This window comes from Cydia amplana, chromosome 1, assembly GCF_948474715.1.
Source record: "Cydia amplana chromosome 1, ilCydAmpl1.1, whole genome shotgun sequence".
In the NCBI taxonomy this organism is placed as follows: domain Eukaryota; kingdom Metazoa; phylum Arthropoda; class Insecta; order Lepidoptera; family Tortricidae; genus Cydia; species Cydia amplana.
Genome location: NC_086069.1, coordinates 18,275,214 through 18,300,976, shown reverse-complemented (window position 1 = coordinate 18,300,976; position 25,763 = coordinate 18,275,214). Strand labels below are relative to the sequence as shown.

The 25,763-nt window shown below is 39.9% G+C and overlaps 1 protein-coding gene and 1 long non-coding RNA gene across 3 annotated transcripts in view; both read right to left on the bottom strand.

Annotated features, from left to right (window-relative positions):
* Nucleotides 1-25,763, bottom strand: part of LOC134649539 (uncharacterized) — a 405,305-nt gene that overhangs the window by 102,168 nt on the left and 277,374 nt on the right. The window lies entirely within an intron of this gene.
* On the bottom strand, nt 664-25,763 carry LOC134649513 (mitogen-activated protein kinase kinase kinase 15). Its single transcript, XM_063504276.1, has 26 exons — nt 25,586-25,763; nt 25,305-25,510; nt 24,189-24,383; nt 20,401-20,570; nt 19,507-19,785; nt 18,121-18,291; nt 17,747-17,859; nt 17,314-17,515; nt 16,552-16,666; nt 16,280-16,449; nt 15,600-15,780; nt 14,983-15,183; nt 13,503-13,653; nt 13,058-13,272; nt 12,367-12,462; nt 11,783-11,922; nt 11,367-11,510; nt 9,840-9,935; nt 8,850-8,943; nt 8,427-8,609; nt 7,436-7,700; nt 6,417-6,567; nt 4,432-4,545; nt 4,091-4,339; nt 3,307-3,444; nt 664-860 (listed from the first exon to the last, which is right to left on the bottom strand). Exons 1-26 carry the CDS (start codon nt 25,632-25,634, stop codon nt 719-721), a joined length of 4,230 nt encoding a protein of 1,409 aa, XP_063360346.1. The 5' UTR covers nt 25,635-25,763; the 3' UTR covers nt 664-718.

The window sequence follows — 25,763 nt, the reverse complement described above, 5'->3', positions numbered from 1 at the left end:
GAGGAAAGCGGCTACGAACAGAGCGCCCGCCGAGCAGGTTCACGGCACTCAATGTGTTAAAAAATCCAACTTTTAGGAAACTTTCGGCAACTAGCACATGTAAACACGGAACCAACCATAGACTAGGAATCCTCTAGACGGAGTTTAGAGCAATTATTTAATGAAACCGATGCTGCCTAAAATACTGGGGTGCGGGGGACGAGGTGAGCGAATCCCCGTGCCGTGATTGGTCCGTTCAAAGACACGGACCAATCACGGGATTCTGACACTTGACTCGAAGATGGAGTAAAACTACCGTATATTTGTGGCAGAGGTAGCGTTACTATGCTCAGTCTAGAGGATGTCTTGTCTGTGTAACCATAGAGAAAAAAATACATAGAGTGCTCACTCCATACATCAGTTTTAGTACCAAAAAGACTATTAGCATCTAGCATCGAGTAGCCGAACTATCAGTACTGCTACTTGACAATAGATGTAGCACCGACCGGAAAGTCTTATCTCAACAGCATAAGACTTTCCGGTCGGTGCTACATCTATTGTCAAGTAGCAGTACTGATAGTTCCGCTACGCGATGCTAGATGTAGACACTGAAATTAATAGTCTGAACTGATGTATGGAGTGAGCACTCTTGTCTTACTTATTTCTCTATGGTGTAACCAACTGATCATCGACGCTGCGTGGAAGCCCGCTACTGCAGAGTGCACCACCCACGTAATTGTCAAAGGTTGCCGACGCCGTTGTCGGGGTAGTACTCGGCGACCGTCTCGTCGCCGTTGGCCTGCTGCCGGATCACCACCGTCGGGTTGCTCGAGCAGGAGTTGCTCGACATGTTGGACATGGTGCGCCGGGTTGACTTACATCTGGATGTTATTTAGCTGTTAAACACTACATAGTATAAAACAAAGTCGCTTCCCTGTCTGTCTGTATGTATACTTAGATCTTTAAAACTACGCAATTTTGATGCGGGTTTATTTAACCTGTCAGCTCCCAAGGGCTCAAATTTTAGCCAGAACGCTTATGGTGACGTCACACACGTGGGAACTCACGGGTTAATAGATAGAGTGATTCAAGAAGAAGGTTTATGTTTAATTTGTTAACCCGTGCGAAGCCGGGGCGGGTCGCTAGTTTCTAATAATTAAGGGTGGTATTCCACCGGTCTAATTTCTTTGTCAAATGTGTATTGCGCCTCACTCATTCACTAAGCAAAATGTAAGTCGCAAATACACATTGGACAGGTGGAATACCACCCTAATATTGAGGTCACGTTGTTATAAAGGTCACGAGTTCTTCGAATTGATTTTAGTGAAATTGGTTTCAAGAAATCTATTTTTATGTCTGAATGATTCACTTTCAGTACATATACTCGTATAGGTACTTGCCATAACGTCAATCAAGGTGACAAATGTTTTCGTAAAATTCTTTTTTTTTTGACAATATTTAACCCGTTACCATAAGCAAGCTAATGCGAATACTGTTAAGTAATTATAAAACCTTCTAAAATTAATAATCGTATTGCCGCACTCATCGTTTATAGCCTTAAGTAAGAATATCTGGGAGACCGAGCTTTGCTCGGAAAACATAAAAACTCAAAAATGCGCGTTTTCCCAGAGATAAAACCTAGCTAGATCGATTTTTCGCGAAATCTCATCGAAATTGTTAGAGCAGTTCCCGAGATCCCTGAAATATATATATACATATAAATAAATATACAAGAATTGCTCGTTTAAAGTTATAATAAGATTAGAAGAGCCTAGTTATGTTGGCATGCGTAATAAAGGGTTTTCAACATACTCGTACGTAGGACGTTAACAGTTGCAAGACGATGACTAGCGGCCGCTTCAGCTGGCCACGTCGTGCGGACCCAACCGCCGCTTACGGTTAGTATTGTTAAGCTTTGGATTCCTCCGAAAACGGTGCCGTCATATTACGGCCGCTATATTGGCAAGGTGCGAAGTCGGTGGAGGGGGAAGTGGCGCTGATCGTCACAAACACAGGTAATCTTATGGAATGGCCGCCATTAGTACTGGCGGCAGCCGCTTGAACTAATTTTACTCCATAAGATTTAACGTAGAAAGTCTGCCAAAATGAGGGCAGCACCAGTCGTGCACCTAGCGAATAGCGTTGACTGACGTCACTAGAACGTTGTCTATGTAAACAAGATGGCGCGGTTTCCTAGACGGCGTTACGTTACGTTGATTGTCAACGTAACGTAAGATGACGGCCGTCATGACCTTGTCGATAGTTTCGTGAACGTTTTATTAGATAGCGGTGACGCCATTTTGAATAAATGACACGAAATTTGAATGATTCCGTACTACGATTATTTTCCTTTTCTGATGATATTTCATCCTCCAAGTTAATTATAGATGATCAAGCAAATCTTGTCAATAGGAAAAGGCGCGAAATTCAAATTTTCTATGGGACGTTATCCCATCGCGCCTACATTTTTCAAATTTGCCGCATTGACCTTGGTGGATGACGGTGTGTTATGACGCCGTGGTACTTTCCACATGTCGCCACCGTAAAGACGGCCGTCTTTTGCTGCCGCTATATGACGGCCGTCATATGACGGCACCGTTTTCGGAGGAATCCAAAGCTTTAGTAAATCTGCGTTAATCAAGCACCGGTTTTATATATATAAGTACAATGGAACAAACACGAAACTTAGGCCGGTGTTATTTGCAATTTATAAGATGCTGACGCCTACGATCACATGATTCAGGTGTCTTTGAAACATCTGAAAACGTTTTCCTTTTTTTTGGCTTTGCATTCATGTAAACTTCGGTTATAGTTTGTCGATTTCTAACAGACCCAGAATGGCTTATCCTTTGTCTATTGTTAACTTAAACCGCACGTGCTACTTACCTCCAAAAAGGGTCTTATTTATTCTAATTGACACCTGAGCGCGGGCTAGTCCAACGCTCAAAAAACTAGTGTAGGTGCGCGCTCCGATAACGCGCCTTTGTTACGCATCTCAATGACACATTTTAGACTGGTTCAGTAGCGTTCGACTCGCCGGCGCTAACCGTAGTACTGAGTGCCGGCGAGTCAAATGGACCACACACAGCCCAGAAAAATATTTTTCCATTACTTCATTTTCAACCTTATTGCAATCTCCATAGAGTGGTAATTCAATAACCGGTAAAACCGGCCCAACCATTTTTTTAGGCAGGTAGAAGAAGCACGTGCGGTTTAACTTATCAATAGACAAAGGATAAACCGTTTGGGGGCTGTTAGAAATCAACAAACTATAATACACCACATAGCCGACACTGGTAGTGTGAAAAATCATAAAAATAAAATTACCTCTGACATTCAACTACGACGATGGAGTTGTTGTCCATGTCAGTCTCAGTACTGCTGACTCGCCGCAGCCTCTCCGAGCCATTCCTGTGCTGGCGGTGATCTACTATAGCTCGCCATAGACGCAGCTCTACGCCACCTCTGTTGGTTAAGAAAATTATAACTATATGCCACGTTATTCACCTTGAGACGACTAAAATTTACGCGAATAGTGGAAGATGACTTCTTATTTACCACCTTCGCTTGTTGTGTTAAATTAGATAAAAGTAAGTACAGAGAAAAGTCTATTCATGATGGTGTAAGATGTGGAGATTCAGTGCTTTCAATTTGACAGCTAAACGAGATGGCACTGTACGGCTGCGTACATTATGGGGTAACTTTGGTTGTAAAAGGTGGCGTTTAACAATAGGGTTGGCAACTGTCAAAGGTTTGCATAGATGGCGCCAGCATAGGTTATACTTTCTCTAGTTTTGTTCTATGGAATTTAGCTTAAAACAAATATTTGACACAATTTTAGGGATCGACAGGTAAAACCTATGCTGGCGCCATCCGTAAAATACTTCGACCGGCCAACCCCATTCAATGACGACTAAACCTATGGCGCAGTACAGCGCCATCAGTTTGGACTGTCAAGCTAGGGACATGTCTATTTCTTATATTTTACCTTTATTACAATCAATAACTCTTTGGTACAGATAAAGCTCTGTGTTCTTGATAAGTCATAAAAGTACTAACAAGGGAACATGAAACGTAGAGTGAATATTAATAATATTAAATCGGAACTCACTTGAGATTCAACCTCGCCAAATCCTCTTTTTGAACATGTTGCAACAAGTCTTCCAACGTAAACTCCTGATCAATCAAAACCTGCGCAGCACTCGCGGGCACCCCTCGATCCGTCAACCAATCGCGAAGCGGCGACGGCGTGACGTCACTTTCAGAAATAACAGACATTGGTTGAGATAAGTCAGGGCTGTTTGAAGGTAACGGTGTAGGGCATTTGGTTTCGTCTGTTACGTCTAGATTTTCTTCACGACTGCTGTTTCTGGAATCAAATTATGTTGACGTAAAAATTACATAACGAAATGTGTATTTTTTACTGAATTTACATGAAAATTCGTAGCTTACCTGTTTTTATTGACGAAGTCTCGAAGTATTTGTGTTTGTAGTTTTTGCTCTTCCAACATTTCTCTGAGTAAAGATTGGTACTGTTGGTAACTCTCCAGTAGTTCTTGATGCAATCTAAACAATAGAAAAGGTGATGAGTTATCGCAGAACGTCTGTACTGTCTATAACAGACCAATCAATATAATATATATTGCTACTAGGCCACTAGGGTCACATCTCTCAAGCACGTACTTCCTCGTCCGCTTAAAACGGGTATAATCGTTTAACATTTTGAAACTTTTGAGACTCATCCCTTTTTGTCAAGGGTTGGAAGGTCCGATGGCAGTCGCTTTCGTAAAAACTAGTGCCCACGCCAATTACTGGGATTAGTTGCCAAGCGGACCCCCAGGCTCCCATGAGCCGTGGCAAAATGCCGGGATAACGCGAGGAAGAAGAGAGAGAAACATACATAGGGACAGACAGACAGCGGGAAGCGGCTTTGTTTTATACTATGTAGTGAAGCGTAGTCCCAGTCGTTGCTATATTGATGTGAACTGTACCACAAAACAGATACAGTACAGAAGTCAATCACATGTATGTACTTCACTTTTCATACCTACGCTCGGCGGTCGCTCTAGGGTTGTCAACTATGACTTATGCACAAAAAACTATCGTGGTAGTGGCACTCGTATCTAGTAGTGGCCGGGGCGGGGTGCTTACCTACCTACCTAACTGTCTGTTTAACGTTAAAACGAACCATCGAAATACAAGCAGATACCAACTTACATCTCGTAAACCACTGGTAGCTTAAAAAACGACAATTCACCGTTTAATGTTGAATTTAAACAACCGTCCACTGAACAGTTATAATAACTTTATTTTTGTTTCTCCATTATTGCACAAAAAAGTTCACAGACGCGTGCCTCAAGCGGATGGCACTCGCGCTCGGACTGGTACCAACCGGTCCGAGATATCGTGTCCGTGAGCAGTGTCTATGTGTGCGTTGCTCGAGCGCACTTTGTATGTAGATTGATTTCTGTACTGTATCTGTTTTGTGACTGTACCAGGAAATAAGGAGTGTAAAGTAGTTACTTTTGGGTGCCCTATTGATATTCCGAGAAAAATTACGCCGATTTTTGGTTCGCCGACAACGATTCGCCGACGGGTTGTTTGGCAGAGTAACGATTGGCCGAATCTCATTACGCATAATAGTCGTTTGCGAGAGAAGTCAATAAGCAGAACATTGATACGCATATTTACTATTCGTAGCATAATCATTTAGTAACTGTCATAATTACCCGAGAAACCATTGGTCGAAACACAATAGGTCGAATGTTCATTTGGATTAATATATTATTGACTAGCAGAACTTAGAATATTCTTACCGCCGGAGTTTCACCACACTTCAATCACACTTGCGAAGAAAAAACTAAATTTTAATCGAAATAATTATAAAATAACGTGAGATTTCAAATATAAATGATGAAGTCACTTTTTTTGTTTGAAAGAAGTTACCTTCGAGGTATTCCCATAATAATTTTGGTTTCTAAAGTAACTCAAGCATTTCCTCCCGAAATCCACCAATTTGATGTAGTGCAATTGTAGCCTTACCACGAGTTTGACACTACATATTCGCTAACTTCTTCGTAACTTTATTACTTTATATGCATATACTTAACGCATTTACTAAAAAAATAATAATATTTTATTTCATCCTTTTGTTTCGAAAATAACGACTTACTTATATGAAAAATGTGAAACGTTATTCGACTAAACATTGCTTAAACGAAACGATTACTCTGCCAAATGGAAATCGTCCAATAATAGTTCTGCTCACAAGCACACAAGCGAACTGAACGGTATGCGAACCAAGAGTCTATGTAACTTTAGTCGACCAAAAGTTACATTTACAAATAAATGACTCTGCGAAACGATGTTCGGCGAATCGTTGTCGGCGAATCGATAATCTGCTAAAAGTTTCACGGATAATCATTAGGTACCCTTACTTTTGGTTCTCCTGGCGCAGCTGCAGCAAGCTGTGGTCCCTGGTGGAGGTGGCGGTGGACATGGCGGAGGGCGTGGCGACGTCGGCCGCGCCGCTGGGCGAGCGCCCGCCGCCGCGCCGGTGCTCCTGCCCGGCGAGGTTCGCTCCCAACTCTGAAACATACACACTAAACAGTGCTGGCAACTGTCTTCTAAACCTCTCTCCTTCTGCCTTCTCTTTTTGAAAATAATTTTGGTATGATCGAATTTTTGGTCAAGTGAGATTTGAATTTTTCAAAGACAGAAGATTTTTATATTGAACAAGAATGAGAAGAATAAAAGTTAATTCATGTTAGTTGATCAATATCATGGGAGCCAATTTCAAGAGGGAATTAAAAAAAAACAATTTTACTAACATGGTTAAAGTTGCCCTGTGAGTCATTTTCAGTGTTTTTATTTTAAGGTTGCTTGTTTTAAACTTTTTTCTACTCCCGTACTTTTATTTGTCATTTAAAGGGTCGTGCACACACCTTTAAACCCCTATCTTATAGTTGTCAAGACAAAGTCTTTAGTCTATTCCCCAAAAAAATATTTGTGCATACACGCAGTATCTTTTTGGCGCCTTAAGCGCCTTTACGATACTTCGTGTAATCACCACTTAAAAAATATTGTATGAAATACATTGTTGCCAACCTAATTTTAACTGTCATCGCTGACAGATGAGTGAACCATAGACAGGTTTTTTTATTTCATTCATTCTTTTCCCGCCCGTACCCTCCATTCTTTGCTACTTCTTGAAAGAAAAATATTTGTTAAATTTACAATTTTATTTCAAAGTACTTGGTCGTAGAAAAAGTATTGTATGCAACGTTGTTTAACGGAGTCAAAAAATACTCGTGGCGTCTTTATTAACAATTTTCGGCTCAAATTGTTACTCACGTCACTCGCCTTTTTTGACCTCTCTTAAACAACGGTTGCATAAAATACTATAATTCCCAGATGGCAGCTATTTTTCTCAATTTATCGTGGTATATTTACTCACCAGGCGTTAACACAGTAATAGCAGCCTGCACAGCATTCCTCACTAAGTTGTCAAGCGCGAACATCCAATGAGGCTTGATGCTGTGACTCCTCAGGACCCCATTCACCGCCTCTTGGAACATGTACGTGGCTGCATTCAGTTCATTAATGGCGTTGGAGTCAAAATCCAAATCTTCTTTCAGACTCGTTATGGCTTGCTCGATGACGCTTCTGTTCTGGTCCATTATGTAGTCTTTTAACGCTAATCGAAGCGTTTCCAAATGATTCTGTCGATGCAAAAAATGAATATGTTAGAAAATACAATCTAACCTTATCTATTCCCAACCTGTAACCATTATCAGGCGTGTTTCACTCCGCGATTTCGTCGCTTTGCTGTAGCAAAGTAGCTAGCTAGTAGGTAGCTAAAAGTACATCCGTTCGGCCCCAATTGTGGGGAAAGCCATAAGCCGCGCGTGGCGCTGTCGCCACCTAGCGGCCATATCTGTGCTGATCGTAACAGACGCGTTTTGTTAGAGAGTGAGTCTTCTGTACTTAGTACTATTTTTTATTCTGTGCCATTATAAACTATACCCTATGATATGATTAGGTAAGAGAAAACAAGTTAGTTCGTTCACAAACATAAACCGATTATTTTATAAACTTATAAGTTATTATATTTCAGTAAATTGTATAGTTCGTTATGAAACGAAACCTTAGGAATGTTGGCGATTACGATATTATTAGGAATGCTCCAGTGCAAAAACGATGTTTCCCGACGTTAGCGCCCTACGTTCCTGTTTAGTATCCGGTCTCAAAAGCGAGCGACCAGCAGAGCGTTTTGCTACTAAACTCGAGCGTCCAAGCCACCAACCAAACCACCTACATGTGTTTGTATTTGTTTAATATGGCCGCCGCGCTGGACGCTCAGCTGGTCACCATCGCTCAGGTTTGCACCCTATGCTCCTCAAGGATTATTTGTATTGTGTGCGAATTCAAATACCCAATTATCTTACCATTGTAAGCACTGTGCTGCCAAAATCTTGCTGAATACTGTGCATCCACTTGGAGCAGATTTGTTCGCTGTCCTGCTCTAGCACCCGCGACAGTGTGAGACGGCGCTGCGAGTCCTTCTTCAGTAGATAGAAACCGTCATGTTCCACGTCTATGGAGGAGCGCTGGACGGTTGTCATGTCCACCTGTGAGAAATACGTGTGTTCTGCATAAACGTTTTGTGTGTTTGAAACTCTAGGTACATATATAATTTGAATAATATCATCATCGATTGTTACTCGGGAAGATATTGAAATACACATACACACACACAACAATTAGTGCAATTCTATTATTGTTTGGACACTGCTTGTATACGTATACATAATAGAAATAAAGTGTATGTAGAAATCATTATTGGCATATTTAAAGGGGTTTTTTTTTACCTCGGGTGAGAGCAAGCCCCCTGAGGAACTCCGCCGATTGAGCAGACTATCGCTCGTGTCCATCTCATCTGTAGACGGTGTATTCGGCATGGTGCTGAAAAATAAACGGCCAACTAAAATCAGATTCAATCGCACATACAATTCACTTAAAATGGCACAATTGTGGCGGTTCACGAAGAATACATTCACAAATTAACAATCCAAGAATAATAGTTTAAAACCAATTATAAATGTAATCTCGTTTAAGTATTAGTCAGAAGATATGTAAAAAGGCGTTATTATAAGATTTGCAGCATAAGGAAGGAATTTATAGAATAGACTAATTATAGTTAAGAATATATATAATCTATGTGATATATAACTTAGAAAATAGTTTATGTGCAGTGAAATGAAGGTAAATAGTGAGCTCGGAGATGTGTCAATATTTAGAGCAAGGAGTGCAAGGACATGCAACCGTGAGGTGTGACGGAATAGAATTTTGATTAAAACTTCATAGAAGCTTTCTGCCATGTAAAAGTTCGTCGTCATTTTAATTTCGAAAATACCTACCTCACTTACATTCTAAATATTCTAATGGTCACTCATAACCACGTGTCGTATACTGTTTTAAATGTATTTAGAATAAAAAAGTTGGACTGAAGTTATATTAAAGTTTTTATCAAAATTAATCCGGGAACTTCGAACAGTGGTCTGAATGTGTGATTTTTGTTATTCTTACAAAACTAACAATTTATTTGCATTTTTTTTTTCGCCAGATGACTTCAGAATGTTGAGACAATAAGTTTTAATCACTTCAATGTGTAATCATAATCGTGAAACGTGATTTGTTTTACCGCTACTTGACTACAAAAGCAAAGATCAGTTCACAAAGAAATCTTTGATTGTTTTGAGGTTTTTACTTTTCATAATTTAAATAAAGTTCAACTATGTTAAGTGTAATTTCAAAGCACGCGTTCAAACCACTGTTTCGCGTAATCAATGTATGGTTACCTGCTATTTGACAAGTCCGGCGGGTATATCAGTATCGGTGATAGCATCGACGAAGCCGTCCTAGTGATGGTCGGGTTAGACCGGATCGTTTTCACCCTTGACGCCAAACAAACACACGCTTAGGTGCAAAGCAATCGACAAATGTTAAATACGAGTGGTCTACTTTTACGTGGTCATGGTTAAATTCAGAAGTTTTGTTTCCATTGTGTTTGGAGGGTTTTTACAAGTTTAATTACAAATTAACGTCAATTACAATTGTAACTGTTAAATCATAAGTGATTAATCCACTTTTTTATTATCATTAGGTACAAGCGTTAATAAAACCCAGTTACAGTTAACATTATGTTAAAGATCTTCTCTACATGTTTAGTTCTTATCGAAACGGAAATAATTATTTGAAGCCATTCTGCACTTATGTGTAGCACAGTGAATCGAGTAGAACAGGATAAGTGGATAAAACCCCAATGTAAACTGACATTTTTTAGAACATGTCTCTCGTGTCCCGGGCTAAATTTTTCATAAATATAATTCAAGCTTCATTTTGCGGTTCTGAGATTGCTGAGACAAGTGGCATTGAGTATTATATTTTTATTAACGTACAGTAATAAAAATAAGAAAACGAATTCACGTCCCGGCGTATTATTTATATGAAATAGGTATTAAAAGAAACATCCCACATGCTAAGGTGCATTGAAAAAATGTGTGGATGAATTTCCAAAAAATCTTCTTTAATGAAAAAATACACCAATAATATACAAAAGACATATGAGTCTTGTAGTTAAGCATACGGTTTCTTAAATACAATTTGAAACTATGTACACACATATTAGGATTCCTTGATAGCCGTTCTGGCGTCACGTTAAAAAAAAACACTGTAAAATTTTCATATCCTGCTCGATTCACTGTGTGTCGTTAACTTAAGATTTAGCCGTAAATTCACAAGGGTCCAAATATCCTGCGACTCATGTCTGTACAATCGACGGTAGTAGAATTCGCGCACCTTTGTTTGACATTGGTAGCAATATCGCGCAACTTCTATGGTTCCATAGAACTACGTCCCGTACGAGGTCGCTATCGCTAGGTATGTTAAGCACAGCCACTTGTTTTCACCAAAATCGCTACTTACCGACATGTTTCATAGGACGTTAGTGCCCTAATGTTCTCAGGCCTTAATCAATAATTATTATGTAAATAAATAGCAACACTAAACTTCTAAATTTCCCGTCAAATCGTTTGCACCTGTATTTATATAACGGGCGATCAATATTGGTGGAAAGGATACATGAAGATGCCAGTAAACGATAAAACTGAACATTGGCTACCCACGATAAGCCCTTTCACCAAACAGCATGATTGTGAGGGAAACGTCACACATGCAGAACGCAACATACGAAAATAAAATAAATTTTGAAAAATAGTTACTTAGTCATGCAGAAATCCCTGCATTAAAGATATTAATTTTATAAATCCATGCCTCTATGTATTTGGTCAAACTAATGTACTAGGGTCACATGAATATTAGCTTACTCGATTTCTGGTGAACTGGGCAGATTGCCGGGTAGACAGGGTTCGGATATCTTTTTCTGCGGTGGCCGGATTTTGTCGGCAGGAACGGATACGCTTCTGCTATAGTCTACATTACTGCCTAGGCGACTAGATGTCTTCTTTTTCCTGTAAGCAAAAACAGTAAAATGTGAAATTTAGCCTAAACGATCGCAAAAATGTAGGTAACATATTATTGACATTGTTGTAGTGGTATGTTCACTGTGATATTTAGATAGTAGTCAGCAGCAATAGTTGCTAAGCGGGCGAGGCGTTCAAAATAATCTTGACGCGACTTAAGAGAATAAGAGCGCGTCAAGGTAATTATGAACGCCTCGCCCGCTTAGCAACCTGCTGCTGACTGTACCTGGCCCGTTAAATGGACTATATAATATACTTACTCGCATAAGAACGGATCTTCTAATAGTTCAGATGCCGTGGCGCGATTCTCAGGGTCCGGTATGAAACACCGCTTTATGAAACTCTTGGCTCTAGGAGACAACTCACTGGGGATTTCTGGGTGCACTTTGTAATATCCCACCTAAAACAGAAAGGATTATTAATTTAAATTAGGTAAAATTGTATAACAAAATATTATTGTACCTATAAGTAACGTCCCACGGCAAACGGTACCTTATGGCGGCTGGCGCTTACGTCGCATAGCGCCGCAATAATATTGGAGCGGCGTTAATAATAGCGTAAGCGCCAACCGCCATAAGGTACCTTTTGCCGTGGGACGTCACATATGTACATTAAGGTGGCAGTCCATTTCCAACCGCAGCTGCACTACTGTTCATTTTACTATGGAAATTGACAGTAACAGCGACGCGTTCAGTACCAGTAGTGCAGCTGCGGTCAGAAATGGAATGTTACCCTTATGCAGACTGTTGATTGAATAAAGAATGTGATCAAAAATAAAAGTGAAAATGAAAATAAATTTCCATAAGATAATAATAGAAATGCTGATTGTTGAATAAATATTTACCTTGAAAACCGCTGCTTGCGGCGATCCCAGTTCAATGAAAGGTGGATTTCCTGTAGCCATCTCTACAACCGTACATCCAAGGGACCAGATGTCCGCCTATAAAACAAACAACATTAATAAACATTATGATAAAACATGTTTTCTTTGATTTGAGGCTTTTCTAGTGCCCTAACCCATGTTGGTCTCTAAGAAGCTTTTGATCCCGGACAGAAGTGAAAACGACTGATACCAAAAAAATTATCCACAAAATTGACAATTTTATCGTTGACTGTATTTTTTTCCAAAATGTGTAATATGCCGATTGTCGTAAGTTGAAAAGTTAGGGAAGGTCTCCTAAGACCACTTCCGCATGGCAGCACGGGATCATAATTCATAATCCTAATTCATAATAATTTATTTGTAAAAAAAGGAGTTACAAAAGTTGGTACATTATATTTATAAGAAAGTTCGTCTTCTCTGCCGTACATCCGTCCATCCATCCATCGTCCACCGTAGCTGCCCTCAGTGCTATATTGATAAATCTATCCATTTATACTTGGTCAACCAGATCTTGACAGTAGAAAAAGGCGGCAAATTTTAAAAATGTAAGCGCGAAGGGATATCGTCCCATAGAAAATTTGAATTTCGCGCCTTTTTTTACTGTCAAGATTTGGTTGGCCAGCTATATCTATCTATTAGTATGAGTACTCACCGGCGCTCCATACCCTCTCTGCCCCTTGTCTATGACCTCGGGCGCCATGTACTGCAGCGTGCCCGCGAAGGTCTCGGTGGACGGACACAGGCCCGCCAGCCGCTTGGACGTCCCGAAGTCCGATATCTTAACGACCCCACTGTAGGTGTTTACTAGGACATTGTCGCCTTTTATGTCGCGGTGAACTATTTTTTGATCGTGGAGGTATTTTAGACCTGGAAAAAATTGTATTTCAATAGAGTCGGTGATACGAATTTGGGTAAGGTTTTAACGTAGGTACAATGCGTTTTGACTAGCAGGGTTGCTGCAAGCTTGAATGCAGTGTGATAGGATGTAAATATATAGATAGTCTTACATCTAGTAAGATCGTCATTAGCATTAGCATTGGGTAGTGCTAGTGGACTAGTTTTACTTGTTTAATGATAATGTTTCAAGTATAATTTACCTTCTAAAATCTGCTTAGTGTAGTAGGCGATTGTGGCTTCGTTTTCCTTTAGAGGTCCCCATTTAGAACGGAGCAGCGCGGACAATGAGCCTCCTGGGACTTGTTCCATAAATATCTTAAAAAGGTTGTCTTCTGATATCGATCCTAGGTACTGAAACAAAAAACTTAAAATAAATTGTCTCCTTGAACACCAGAATGGAGATATTTCTATCATTAACACATTCAGTGCCAGCGCGAGCTACGCGCTACGAGCGTAGCCGATAACACGGGAAAACCCGTATGTAGCGAAAAGCGCCTACGAACAGTGCACTCCCCTAGCGAGTCGCTGGCAGTTAATGTGTTAAAATAAAAATACAGTAGGGAAAGGAATGGTTTCGAGAAAACGTTTTTTGTTTTTTAACCTTTTGGACGCTAATGACCGATATATCCGCACCGTAGGTCCAACGCCAAAGACCGATTAATCGGTCACATATCACAGAGAATCATACACCTACGTGCATATGCCTAAAGTTCAATTTCAGTTTTGACACTTCGGTGACGTGGCGTCAGCGTGACAGCTTTTGTGTTTGACACGGCGTCGAAAATATTAAACGCTTAACCATAGTCTACAAGTAAGTATACATACGTCGTAATGGTCACTCTGAATATTTTTTTAATATGGACAAACCCCGAAATCGCAAGTAAAGTGGTTGGCAGCTTTGCACATTTGCGAGTAGAGGCCGTATAGTCCGTCGGCCTCGTGTTACCTGCACTATGTTCCGGTGGCGCAGCTGCGAGTGCAGCAGGATCTCGTGCAGCGGCTGCATGTCGCCGAGGTTCTTCTCAGGGATCTCCTTGATGGCGATGCGCACTTGCGTGTTGAGGCCGTATAGTCCGTCGGCCTCGTGTTACCTGCACTATGTTCCGGTGGCGCAGCTGCGAGTGCAGCAGGATCTCGTGCAGCGGCTGCATGTCGCCGAGGTTCTTCTCAGGGATCTCCTTGATGGCGATGCGCACTTGTGTGTTGAGGCCGTATAGTCCGTCGGCCTCGTGTTACCTGCACTATGTTCCGGTGGCGCAGCTGCGAGTGCAGCAGGATCTCCTCGTGCAGCGGCTGCACGTCTCCGAGGTTCTTCTCCGGGATCTCCTTGATGGCGATGCGCACGTGCGTGTTGAGGCCGTATAGTCCGTCGGCCTCGTGTTACCTGCACTATGTTCCGGTGGCGCAGCTGCGAGTGCAGCAGGATCTCCTCGTGCAGCGGCTGCACGTCGCCGAGGTTCTTCTCCGGGATCTCCTTGATGGCGATGCGCACTTGCGTGTTGAGGCCGTATAGTCCGTCGGCCTCGTGTTACCTGCACTATGTTCCGGTGGCGCAGCTGCGAGTGCAGCAGGATCTCCTCGTGCAGCGGCTGCACGTCGCCGAGGTTCTTCTCCGGGATCTCCTTGATGGCGATGCGCACTTGCGTGTTGAGGCCGTATAGTCCGTCGGCCTCGTGTTACCTGCACTATGTTCCGGTGGCGCAGCTGCGAGTGCAGCAGGATCTCCTCGTGCAGCGGCTGCACGTCTCCGAGGTTCTTCTCCGGGATCTCCTTGATGGCGATGCGCACTTGCGTGTTGAGGTCGCGCGCCGCGTACACTACACCGTACGTGCCCTTGCCGAGCACTACGCGCTTGTTGCAGTCGTCTAGTTCGTATTCAAACTGGAAGTAGGGTTTTAAGCGGTTAGAATTAAGCTTTATATAAATCTATTTAGTACATATAACTGGCAATAATAACTTAGCTCAAAGCCTAGTTCAAATACACAATGATCCGCGCACATGTACATCAGAAATAGTCCTCATATTTGTTTGCTACTACTGCTAAACTATGAGGGTTTCGTTTTTGCCATTTTGGCTAAGGAACCCTAAAAATATGAAAACGTTGGTTCTACTGATTTTATAAATGCATAAAACATTAAATTATACGTAAGTGCTCGATCACACACAGTGCACAGACTGGAGTTAGGCAGATATGTGATTCAGCGAAGTAAGGATATCTAACAATGGTTGACATAGAAAAAGTCAGGCACGCCATACAGCCACGCATGGCAGTAGGCAAGCCATGTTCTGGCACTTACTTTCAACTGATCTTGCATCACAGTGGTGTCCAAATCCGTGACCTTCTCGTGATCAGCCGTCAGGTCTCCCAACAGATCATGCAATCGTTGTCTGCAGGGTTCAGAAGGTAGGAATATTTGGAAATCGTCAGAGTTCTCGCTCACGTACAGAAAGAGACAGCGCTCGTCGCGTTTGTACAAACTGAAAATAGATGATTATTATTGTAATTGGAAAGTTACTATAAACACCGAGCGAGTAAGAGGTCGCCGAAAAGTGTTACAAAAGGCCGATTGTCAATCTCAATAGATAGATACAGATAGGAGGCACCATTTTGATAATAAAGTGAGTCGTTTGCTAGCAGTAGGAAATGAACTGAGAGTCAAAGTGAGGCTCATTAAGATAGGTACCGGTAAAACGCCGCCACTTACAAAATATGGAGCATACGTGGCTGGATTGGATAGGCACTCTTATAGAGTGTCTTAAATTGAACTTTGTATCAGTAGGTTTCAAGAACGGCGTACAACCGTACTGTTTGTTCGACACAATCTGCATTTGACATTACACTCTGCGATTTAAAGTTTACTAATGTAAGTAAGTTTACTTTGGCTGGTTTCTTAACGCAAAAAACCTTCTTCTTCGTTTAATTCAAAGAGGAATCTCTTCGCTACGATTCACCAGTAACCAGGGAATTATAACTCACCTGTAGCTTCTAATCATGTCAGAAGTGAAGAGCCACCGGTGGACTTGCCTACACTGCCCACGTATGGAGCTCAGACAGAGGTTGAGTATTTCAACGGACTTCTGCTCCGCTCCCATGTTCACATTTAAGTAAGAAGGCATGAACTCTTTTGTGGTCTCCAAGATAAGAACCTAAAACATGAGGTAAGTTAGTGCAGTCAACTTTTGAATAAAAACTAAGCAATGTTGTATGGAGATTGGAGATAATAAAATTGTGACTAATAATAGACTCACAGGAAACCTGATTATATTATCACAGCTGCCGGTATTAGTAGCTTCAAAAAAAAACTCCATCCAAAATGAAAATACTTGTTGTTCTGGTGAAGATTCTTCACTTTTTTTCCTGAACCTGAAATCCAAAAAGTAAATTTAAGATTGGTTTATTTTATGACGCAATCACTTTGCGTCCTTATTAGACTGAAAAGGCGAATCCGGCTCCATTATTATTATAACCGTAACTTATTACGTTAGTTACTTCTACAAATCAATAGGGATGATGACACATGTGGAATTTTATAACAAAATCTAGTAAAATAGATAGCAAACGAGCAATTTAACACAATAATGTGGATATTAAAATAAAATATTAAAAAATTACAAAAATACAGGACCTGAAAGTTTCTTAATCTAAGTTTTTTAATTAACCTAACTTCCAAAAACGATAAAAGTAAGGGTACCATTCGATTGCTTACATTTCATCCAAAAAAATATTGTATAACAACTATATACATAAACGCAATATTTCACCGACAAAAACGCAATTTTCTTGTTTTGTCCATACTACAAGATGGGCGATGACGTCACGGCCTCTGGCCGTTTTGTATAGGACGTTTCTCGAGTGAAGTGCGACGTTCGGCCTTTGACTACAATTTCTGACTTTTGTGTTACTTTAATGCAATGGGTCCCATATAGACATTTGATCCTAAAAACAAACCCGATCGATTGATACCATAAAAAAAAATTAGTCATGTAGCCTATTGTAATTGTGAACTATACCTGTCAATAAGTTCGATGTTCCCTATCGTGCTCTTCAGATACCAGTTAGGCGGCTTGAGTTTGAACATGCACTCGGCCGCTTGTATGGCCTTCACGTAGTCCTGCGCTAGCACTGAGATCTCGAAAAACGTGGCCACGTCCCAGTAGTCTTTGAGCGATGACAGGCTGCCTTTCTTGCCTATTAGATGGTTTAGCATCATACCTAAAATTCACAGATAAATAGGTACATAGTATCAACAAGAACGTCACGGAATGAGCCGTATGACGCACTCTGCAAAACTGATTTTGATGATGTTGGTTCTGCTATTCTTAATTTAATATAGAAAAAAAATATATAAAACGCAAATAATGTCAGCGAAGCCCTGAAATTAATTTTGGTTTCTTGACTCTGATCCTCCAAAATGAAAATATGTAAGTAGTTTTTTTTTCTTACCAATATGTTGTAACTCCTGAGAATTCTTAAAGTCATTGCCGGCAATGACGAGCAAAGTTGCCAAATTTATGCCTGCATATTCGTTTGGTTGAACTTCAAATCCTTGTCTGTACCTAAAGGAGCAAAAAAATAATCATATACAAAACTGTTCTATTTTTAAACAAATTCTTAAGCGGAAATTGAGGAACCGTCCACTTTCTTCTTAAATTTCATAAAGACGAACCATATACAATATCGGCCACACCGCTCCTCAAAAGGCGCACCATTTACACAGCAAAATTAATGATAACTCGTAACGCAGACGACATTTAAGTGCGTAAGTATACGCTGCATCAAGTTATTAACTTTAGTACTCCCGTTTTGGAGTTACTTACCAATGTATAGCATTATTCAAGCTCTCCATATCCGTGTGTTGAGATTCTACAAACTTGTCCTTATAAATACGGCCACACAAACAGAGCATGTCGGGGAAACGGTTCTCTTTCTTCTCCAAAGCTTTCACGCACACCTTTAGGGCATTTTCTCTGTCACCTTCCTTATTCCTCCTGGAAAAAAAAATTGAGACCAAGGATAACATTTGTAAGTACAACCCATTTATTTGATTTATTATAGTAATACACATTACGATCTACCTAATACCTACTAACTTGTGAACATTGGCTCGCACGGCAGCTGTTTATGAATTTCGACCGGTCATCAACCAAGATATTTAAAAATCCAAATTTGGTATCTCCATCTCAATCGCTTTTTCCATGTTCAAGATATAGGTAGAGATATTTTCGGATTTGACGATAGCTCGGTCTGGCTCAAGCCGCAGATCGATTTAATGGATTTTAACTAGACAATGTAATTATGATTTGTGGCATGCTTCCAAGCATTTGTTCCTTTTCTAGCGCATGACGGCAATAATTACATCAAACTGCCTGTATCATGACATTTGACACAATTGCTAAGACTATTTCAAGCGTTTAAGATATCTTGGTATAGTCGTATCATGTTACTCTGAACGGAACTCGAACATGCTCATAATAACGTAAAATATGTGTTCAAGTAGATCCCGTTTATAGATCCACCCACGCATCAATTAAAATACTAATGCAGTTACATGTTATTATGGTAATAGGTGTGGCGAGCCAATTCCATGAATAAACAGATCAATTAGACATATAAAAATAAAAGATGATGGTTTAATCAGCCTCATATGTTAAATGGTACCTATTTATGTATACATGTACAAAATGACGCAATGATTTAAATTACGCTCAATACGGTGTGACTATTAGACATTTATTTTTAAATATACTAGGCACACTAGCGCGTTATGCTCGATATATTATAGATAAACTGGCCTGATAAAAAGGTAAAAACAACTATTTACATCTCAACTTCTCAGTTAAGGTCGAGTTCCAGCAAGAAAACTACCAGCTCTACTGAGAACACGAATTTGACTATTTGTAAGTTGATTCGCTATACGCTAAGGATCCTATATAGCAGCGGTCGGCAACCCGCGGCCCGCGGGCCGCATGCGGCCCGTGAACCTGTCACTTGCGGCACGCGAGCCTCCCTGTCTATTTTGTATGTAATATTGACACATGACAATATCTAGTCTAGTCATAAATATTAACAAAGTGCGGCCCGCGTCAACTTCGTTAACTACTATGTGGCCCTTGGCTGCTAAAAGGTTGCCGACCGCTGCTATATAGGTTCGATGTTACTGTACAATCGAACACAATAGCATGAAATTACTCACTATAACTCACCTGTTCATAGCAAACGCATACAGGAACCTTATAACCGGCATGTTAACATAGTTCTTCCTGTTCATGACGGTCTTGAGATCGTCGACGACCTGCACTATGGCGTCATAGTCCTGCGTCTCCCTGTAGGATATGAGCATGTTAAGCACAGTATCGCCGGACAGCACGGCCGGGTCGTCCAACCGCCGTCGCATGGCGTGCAGCACCGTGGCCAGCTCGGCGCCGCTGTATAGTTCGCGGGCTTTGCGCAGGTCTGAGAGGAATTTCTCTTGGAGGTGAGCTCTGAAAAAAAAACAACGGGTTGCACTCAGGGAGTGCCGGCAGAAGTGAAAACTCAATCACTATTGCAAAATGTCTGCAGCACTATGTATAATTGAGGTTAACGCCATCTAGCGTTATTTCGTCGCATTACTTGAAACCCCTAAGCACATCACTGTTAGTACTCGAGTTATATTAATACCAGTTAGAGGTAAACTCACTAGATGGCATTTAAATCAATAAAGAAAAACAGTTTTTCGATCAGGTCACGTGTCCGTCTTACGTCTTACGGTCACGTGACACCTGTTACGAGTTTAACATTTTTTCCCCATCACAAAAAGTGCACAGCGCCGCTAAAGAAGTTTTCACTTCTAAAATTGGATCGTCAGAAATTACCGCTACTTTTCATTGATGAGGTTTCATTCTATAGGGTGACAGCAGTAAAGGTCACATTTTAACGGCACCAGTTCAATTTATATAAGCTCCTCAAAATGAACTAAGGTCAAGCATGTACTCTGTCAAGTCTTGGCGTCAAGTCTGCAGCATCTCTTCTACAAACTTTGTCGGGACCGGTTTTGTCGCCATACACGTAAATGCGTTAGATAGCTTGCCAGTCGACTAATTTATTATGAAACTTACTTGGTCTGTACTTCGACATCCTGCAGTATATTCCTAAGCCGCAACGTCAGATGTTGTTTGGGATCGGCAGCCTCCTCTCCTTTGAACTTGGTGGCGGCGGGGTTGGTCGTCACGCAGGTGCCCGCGTCTGTCAGCTTGTACGACACGAACAGGAAGTTAGGCAGCGATGCCTGGAAGGAAAAACCACATGAGTTGTGTATTGACGCTATAAGTTGCGGTGGATATAAGAACATTGTATTGTAAGTCATCGTCATCGTTACTACAGGTATATTCTTATATTTGTAAATTTGTGGTATATTCTTATATTTGTTTTAAACTAGTTGGAACCTTCCTCGCACAGAGATTAAGTATTGCAATACAGCGAGGAAATGCTTCCAGCATTTACGGCACCATGCCGCAGGGGTATATTTAGTTTTTAGTTATTTATTTTAAGATTAGTTTTACTTATTTTTAGATTTAGTTTTTAATTTTTATTTGTTGGAACCTTATCAAATTAAAGTAGGTACATGGCCGAGCAAGCGCCAAGCGTCTCCGTTTCAACTTTGGCAAAAATGCTTTCATAAGGCTGTGTAGCTGTCCAACTGTTCTCTTCTACAAGTCGATTTCATAGCCGATCCATACAATTATATGAAAATTATTCAAGCGTAGCGAGCGTAAGGTCTACAGCAAGTCTACAGCTCACACTAATATTAAAAGTTGTTATTATTCTTGCACATATTCCAATTACTCTAATTAGAGTAATTTTGCCATGGTGTGTTCTTCGAAACGACTATCAAGTATTTCATATTTTTCTTAATCATACTTATCTTATTCTGATAGAGTGGTAATGATAAGTGTGATAACCAACGCACCAGCAGTCTACAGAGTGTTTAGTCTAAATGAGGCAGTGTGGAAAAACCAAACTACTTAAAGAATATTACAGACAGACAAATTGTAGAGATAAGAAAAAACTACACAAATTATTATCACAGATAAGATTATGCAGAAATCCTTACATTCAGCCCGAATCGAGTTCGTACGATAATAAACCGGAGATGATCTTATTACGGAAACGGATAATCTAAACTAAACCAAAGGAAAAAGATTTTTTTTGTCATTTTTATATTTTTTATTTACCAAAATAGTCGCCCAGAATCAGAATAAGTACCTAATATGTTCGTAAAAACAAAGTTGGTTTCTCCGAAAAACTATACTTATAGTGGCTTCTTTATTTTTCTTAACAGAATCATGGTTCCTAAATAATGAAGTTTGCTATCTCCTTTGACTTCTAGTTTTCATACCTCCATTTGGATAAAATAGAAACAACCTGTATATTTATCAATTTTATCATGCAGCATAGGTTTCCATTTGTTGTACAATCTTTGTACAATACACAGTATACAAAAGACAAATAAGTACAGAGATTATGAAGTTTGGCTACCTACAGATTGGCACAAAAGTCAATCTTACATTTAGCCTGCCAATTTTCTATAATTTGGCAATGTTATTAATGTGCCAATGAAAACTAAACGTTAAAAATTTACGAATATAGTTCATACTTTTTTACACTCCATACATGTACATCTCGGTTACAAACGACTTTTTGCAGCGTCAAATTCTCCTCTTCAAATAGATATCGAAACTAAAACGCACAATAGCCGTTTATATACTAATGGAGCACATATGCATGCATTGTAGCTATAATTCAATAAGCAAGGTAATAAAGGTGTCGTCGCATGATTGCGCTCATAGGGCAATTGATAAATTGAGAGTAATAGCTATTGAGATATCTCCACGGACGGATCTTGTATGCCATGCTAGCATAGATTTAGCAAAGACATGTAACTCTGTATAAGATGAATAAATTCTAAGGAAAAAACGTGCCTTGGAAATCAAGAAAAAGTCATTCTCGGATAGATGGCGCACACACCTTTGGCCTATGCTCGGCTAGATGACGTTGACGACACCGTTTGATATTTACCTAACAATTTTAACACATAGGTATCAGTGAAAGAACATGGGTCAAAAGGATATATAATATAAATAATAAAATCATTTATCCATATATATAACTTTTTTTATAGTTTTATACATTTTAATTTTGAGTTTTACTCTTGTGTCGATAGATGGCAGTAAATTTACTATGACTACAAAATTTACTACGACAGGACCCCTCTATACTATCTATTCTCTTTGGATCTAGGGTCTATTCTTGAACGAGCTCTTTGAAGTATTGAGATTGTACCGAAATGCTTTACGCTCTAATGAGTCTATAGCACAGAGCTAAATGCGTAACAGTAGGTACATCGTATTTACGGCAAGATTAGTTTTAAAACGACTTGCTGCTGCTTATTTCAGTCAAATTTAAGTGAATAATACCTACCTTCCTACCTAAAGCACTAAGGTAGGTATTACTCAAGTCTGTGTACCATTATGGAATTACAAAAATTACGCCAAGTTGAACTGAATTTTAAAACCAACTTGATTTTTTCCAATTTTAAATCATGACTGGTATATCCAGGTATGATTGGTAGATTCAGGGAGGTATGATTGGTTTGGTATATTCTTATTTTCTACGGATATTACCATTGGCTACCGTTCCACAACCCACCAGCGGAGCGGCAGCTGATGTTAACGAGGTTTTGCAATACATCTCCCCTTAACGAGTTATCGCCCGGTAAGAAATTATTCGATAATGTCCGTCTTAGCTAACTCTGCACCGATTTGCACAGAACAAAGTTCGTCGTAAACGTTATATTTTCATAAAAATTTTATATTAATGATGACATTTCCTCACTTCGTCATTGCAAATGCCATGCAACATAGCTTGGTCCGACTCTACCTACCTGTTAACTTTAAAATGAACTGATCTTAGAGTAAGTAAACAAAGCTCATGCTTGTGTTTTGTCTATAAAGTATGAGTATGGATAGACTTACAAAAAAAAACAGATCATTTAAAGGGGCCCACTGATTACCAGTCGACAGAAAGTTGACAATTCCGAACAACTGACAGGCCAATCCGATATCGTCCGGCGGACTGATAATCAGTGGGCCCCTTAAGTGCAATTAGTTACTTCGTTTTTATCGCGGCGCGGTCTAAAATCCGGAAGGCAGATTGTTTTATTTTTATTTTTTTTTATTTTATTTGTTAGGAAAACTTACAGCTAGAGTAACAAGTTAGGTAATAACATAGAAACAGTGAGCCAATTACAAGTTCCCACAGGTTTCCACTTTTGTTGATAACAGTTTCCTAATCCTGTAGTAATAGATGAGGTCACTAAACTTACAAGATATTTATATAAATAAATACTAATATATTTATATAATTGATTAAAACATTTGAGTCATTCATTAATGTTTGTCTCTTCATTCTTGGAATCTGCTTCATTCATGTTAATTTATTCAGGAAAATATAGTAATATTTACATGCATATGATTTGAATTTATGACTTATAATATAGCAAAATAGTAAGCAATACAATTTAAAAAACTTGAAAAGTGCTATAATTACTATATTTTTCGATTAATAAGTTGTCAGTTTAGTTTCCAAATCCTATTACCTTTTTAGTAAAAAAAACACACATACCTACATACCTTAAGCCATAGTGTGGAATCCAAAATCTACATACTTACACAGCAGCACATTCTCCTTCATATCAAAGCCCTCCCAAGCCGCCAAATATCAGAGCAGGAAGCTCTGATACACTTGTACGCTGAAGTCCATGATATATTTTTATTTATATTTAAGTACAGATTTCCTGACAGTATCGTAATCAATTTTGTAAGTTTTGTTCTTAAACTGCACATACCTTAAGCCGTAGTGTGGAGTCCGGATCTACATCATTATACAGCAGCACATTTTCCTTCATGTCGAAGCTCTCCCGAACCCCCAGGTGATACAGCAGCGAGCTCTGCTGCACCTGCATACTGAGGTCCACCAGCGCCACATCAGCATTGTAGAATGTATCCAGGACACTTGTTTCTCCAAAATCTAATTTTTCAAACTGGAAACAATGAATAATTGGATATGGACAACCAGCATACAGAAAAATCTTCTTAAAGTTTAAGTTGTATTGAGTACTTGGCAAAAAACAAAACAAAAGCAACTCTGTTCCATTTAATGATTCAAATTTTTTTGGAGGTAATCTGTACTACCTAGTATTAGGACTTTGAACTGCAAGAAATTATCAAATCCATACTAATATTATAAATGCGAAAGTGTGTCTGTCTGTCTATCTGTTACCTCTTCGCACTTAAACCGCTGAGCCGATTTAGTTAAAATTTGGTAGAGTTTAAGTCCCAGGAAAGGACATAGGATAATTTTTATCCCAGAACTCACCCCTTAAGGGGGTGAAAAGGGGAGTGGAAATTTGTATGGGCAAACAATAACCGCTGAACCGATTTAGATGAAATTTGGTATGGTGATAGATGGAGTCTCAGGGACCGATATAGGGTAGTTATTATCCCAGAAATCATCCTTTAAGGGGGTGAAAAGGGGGGTAGAAGTTTGTATGGTGAATCGATAAAAATCAGATCGGATATAAAATTAACCTACCCAAATTACTAATTCCACCCAGACGAAGTCGCGGGCAAAAGCTAGTACTAAATATAATGAGATTTTCTGCAATAGCATACAACCGCCAAACCTCAAAAAGCTCCCACCTTTGGTCGACAATTACTTAACTTGAATATCTTCATTCAGGTGCGACTATATTTGAAAGTTGTAGTTCTACAGCAAAATATTTTTATAACTAGAGGAAAATACCAAACAGATCATTGCAATTCTACTTAATTCCGTATTGAAACCATAAGACCTTATAAACCATAGTTATAGTACCTACTGGACTTGACTTTTTTTAAACTATAAATCTGCTTACAAATATGTAAAAAAACTGAACATTTGAGTGCCAGCAGAAGCTACTTACATGGATATGATGTAGGTTTCCATTTACGAGATCAGCAGCCAACCTGACTTCTTCCAAAGCTCGTTTCCTGTGCCCTAGGTTGGTGCTTTGTGTAATATCCACAACACACGCAATATCCATACGGGGCCTCGCATTAGCGCCCGCAGCCTGTACCGTTGCGTTAGATCCATCACTGCACACACTCTCGCATATACTTCGTACTTCACCTAAAACAATAACACAATAATAACACCAACATAAAACTTCACGAAAACAGTTGAACAAAGTTCACGATGTCGCACCAGTGTCCTCCAGGGCCGTGGAACTGCTTGCAGCGCCAAATGTTATCATTTTCTCATGTTACCATCAACATTTGGACAGCTTTAATTATTCATTTCAGTCTTAAATTTTAATTCGAAGTATAGGTACTCAGCGTGAATTCCCAGCAAGTGGCTTTGGCTTGTTATTTAACACTAGTGA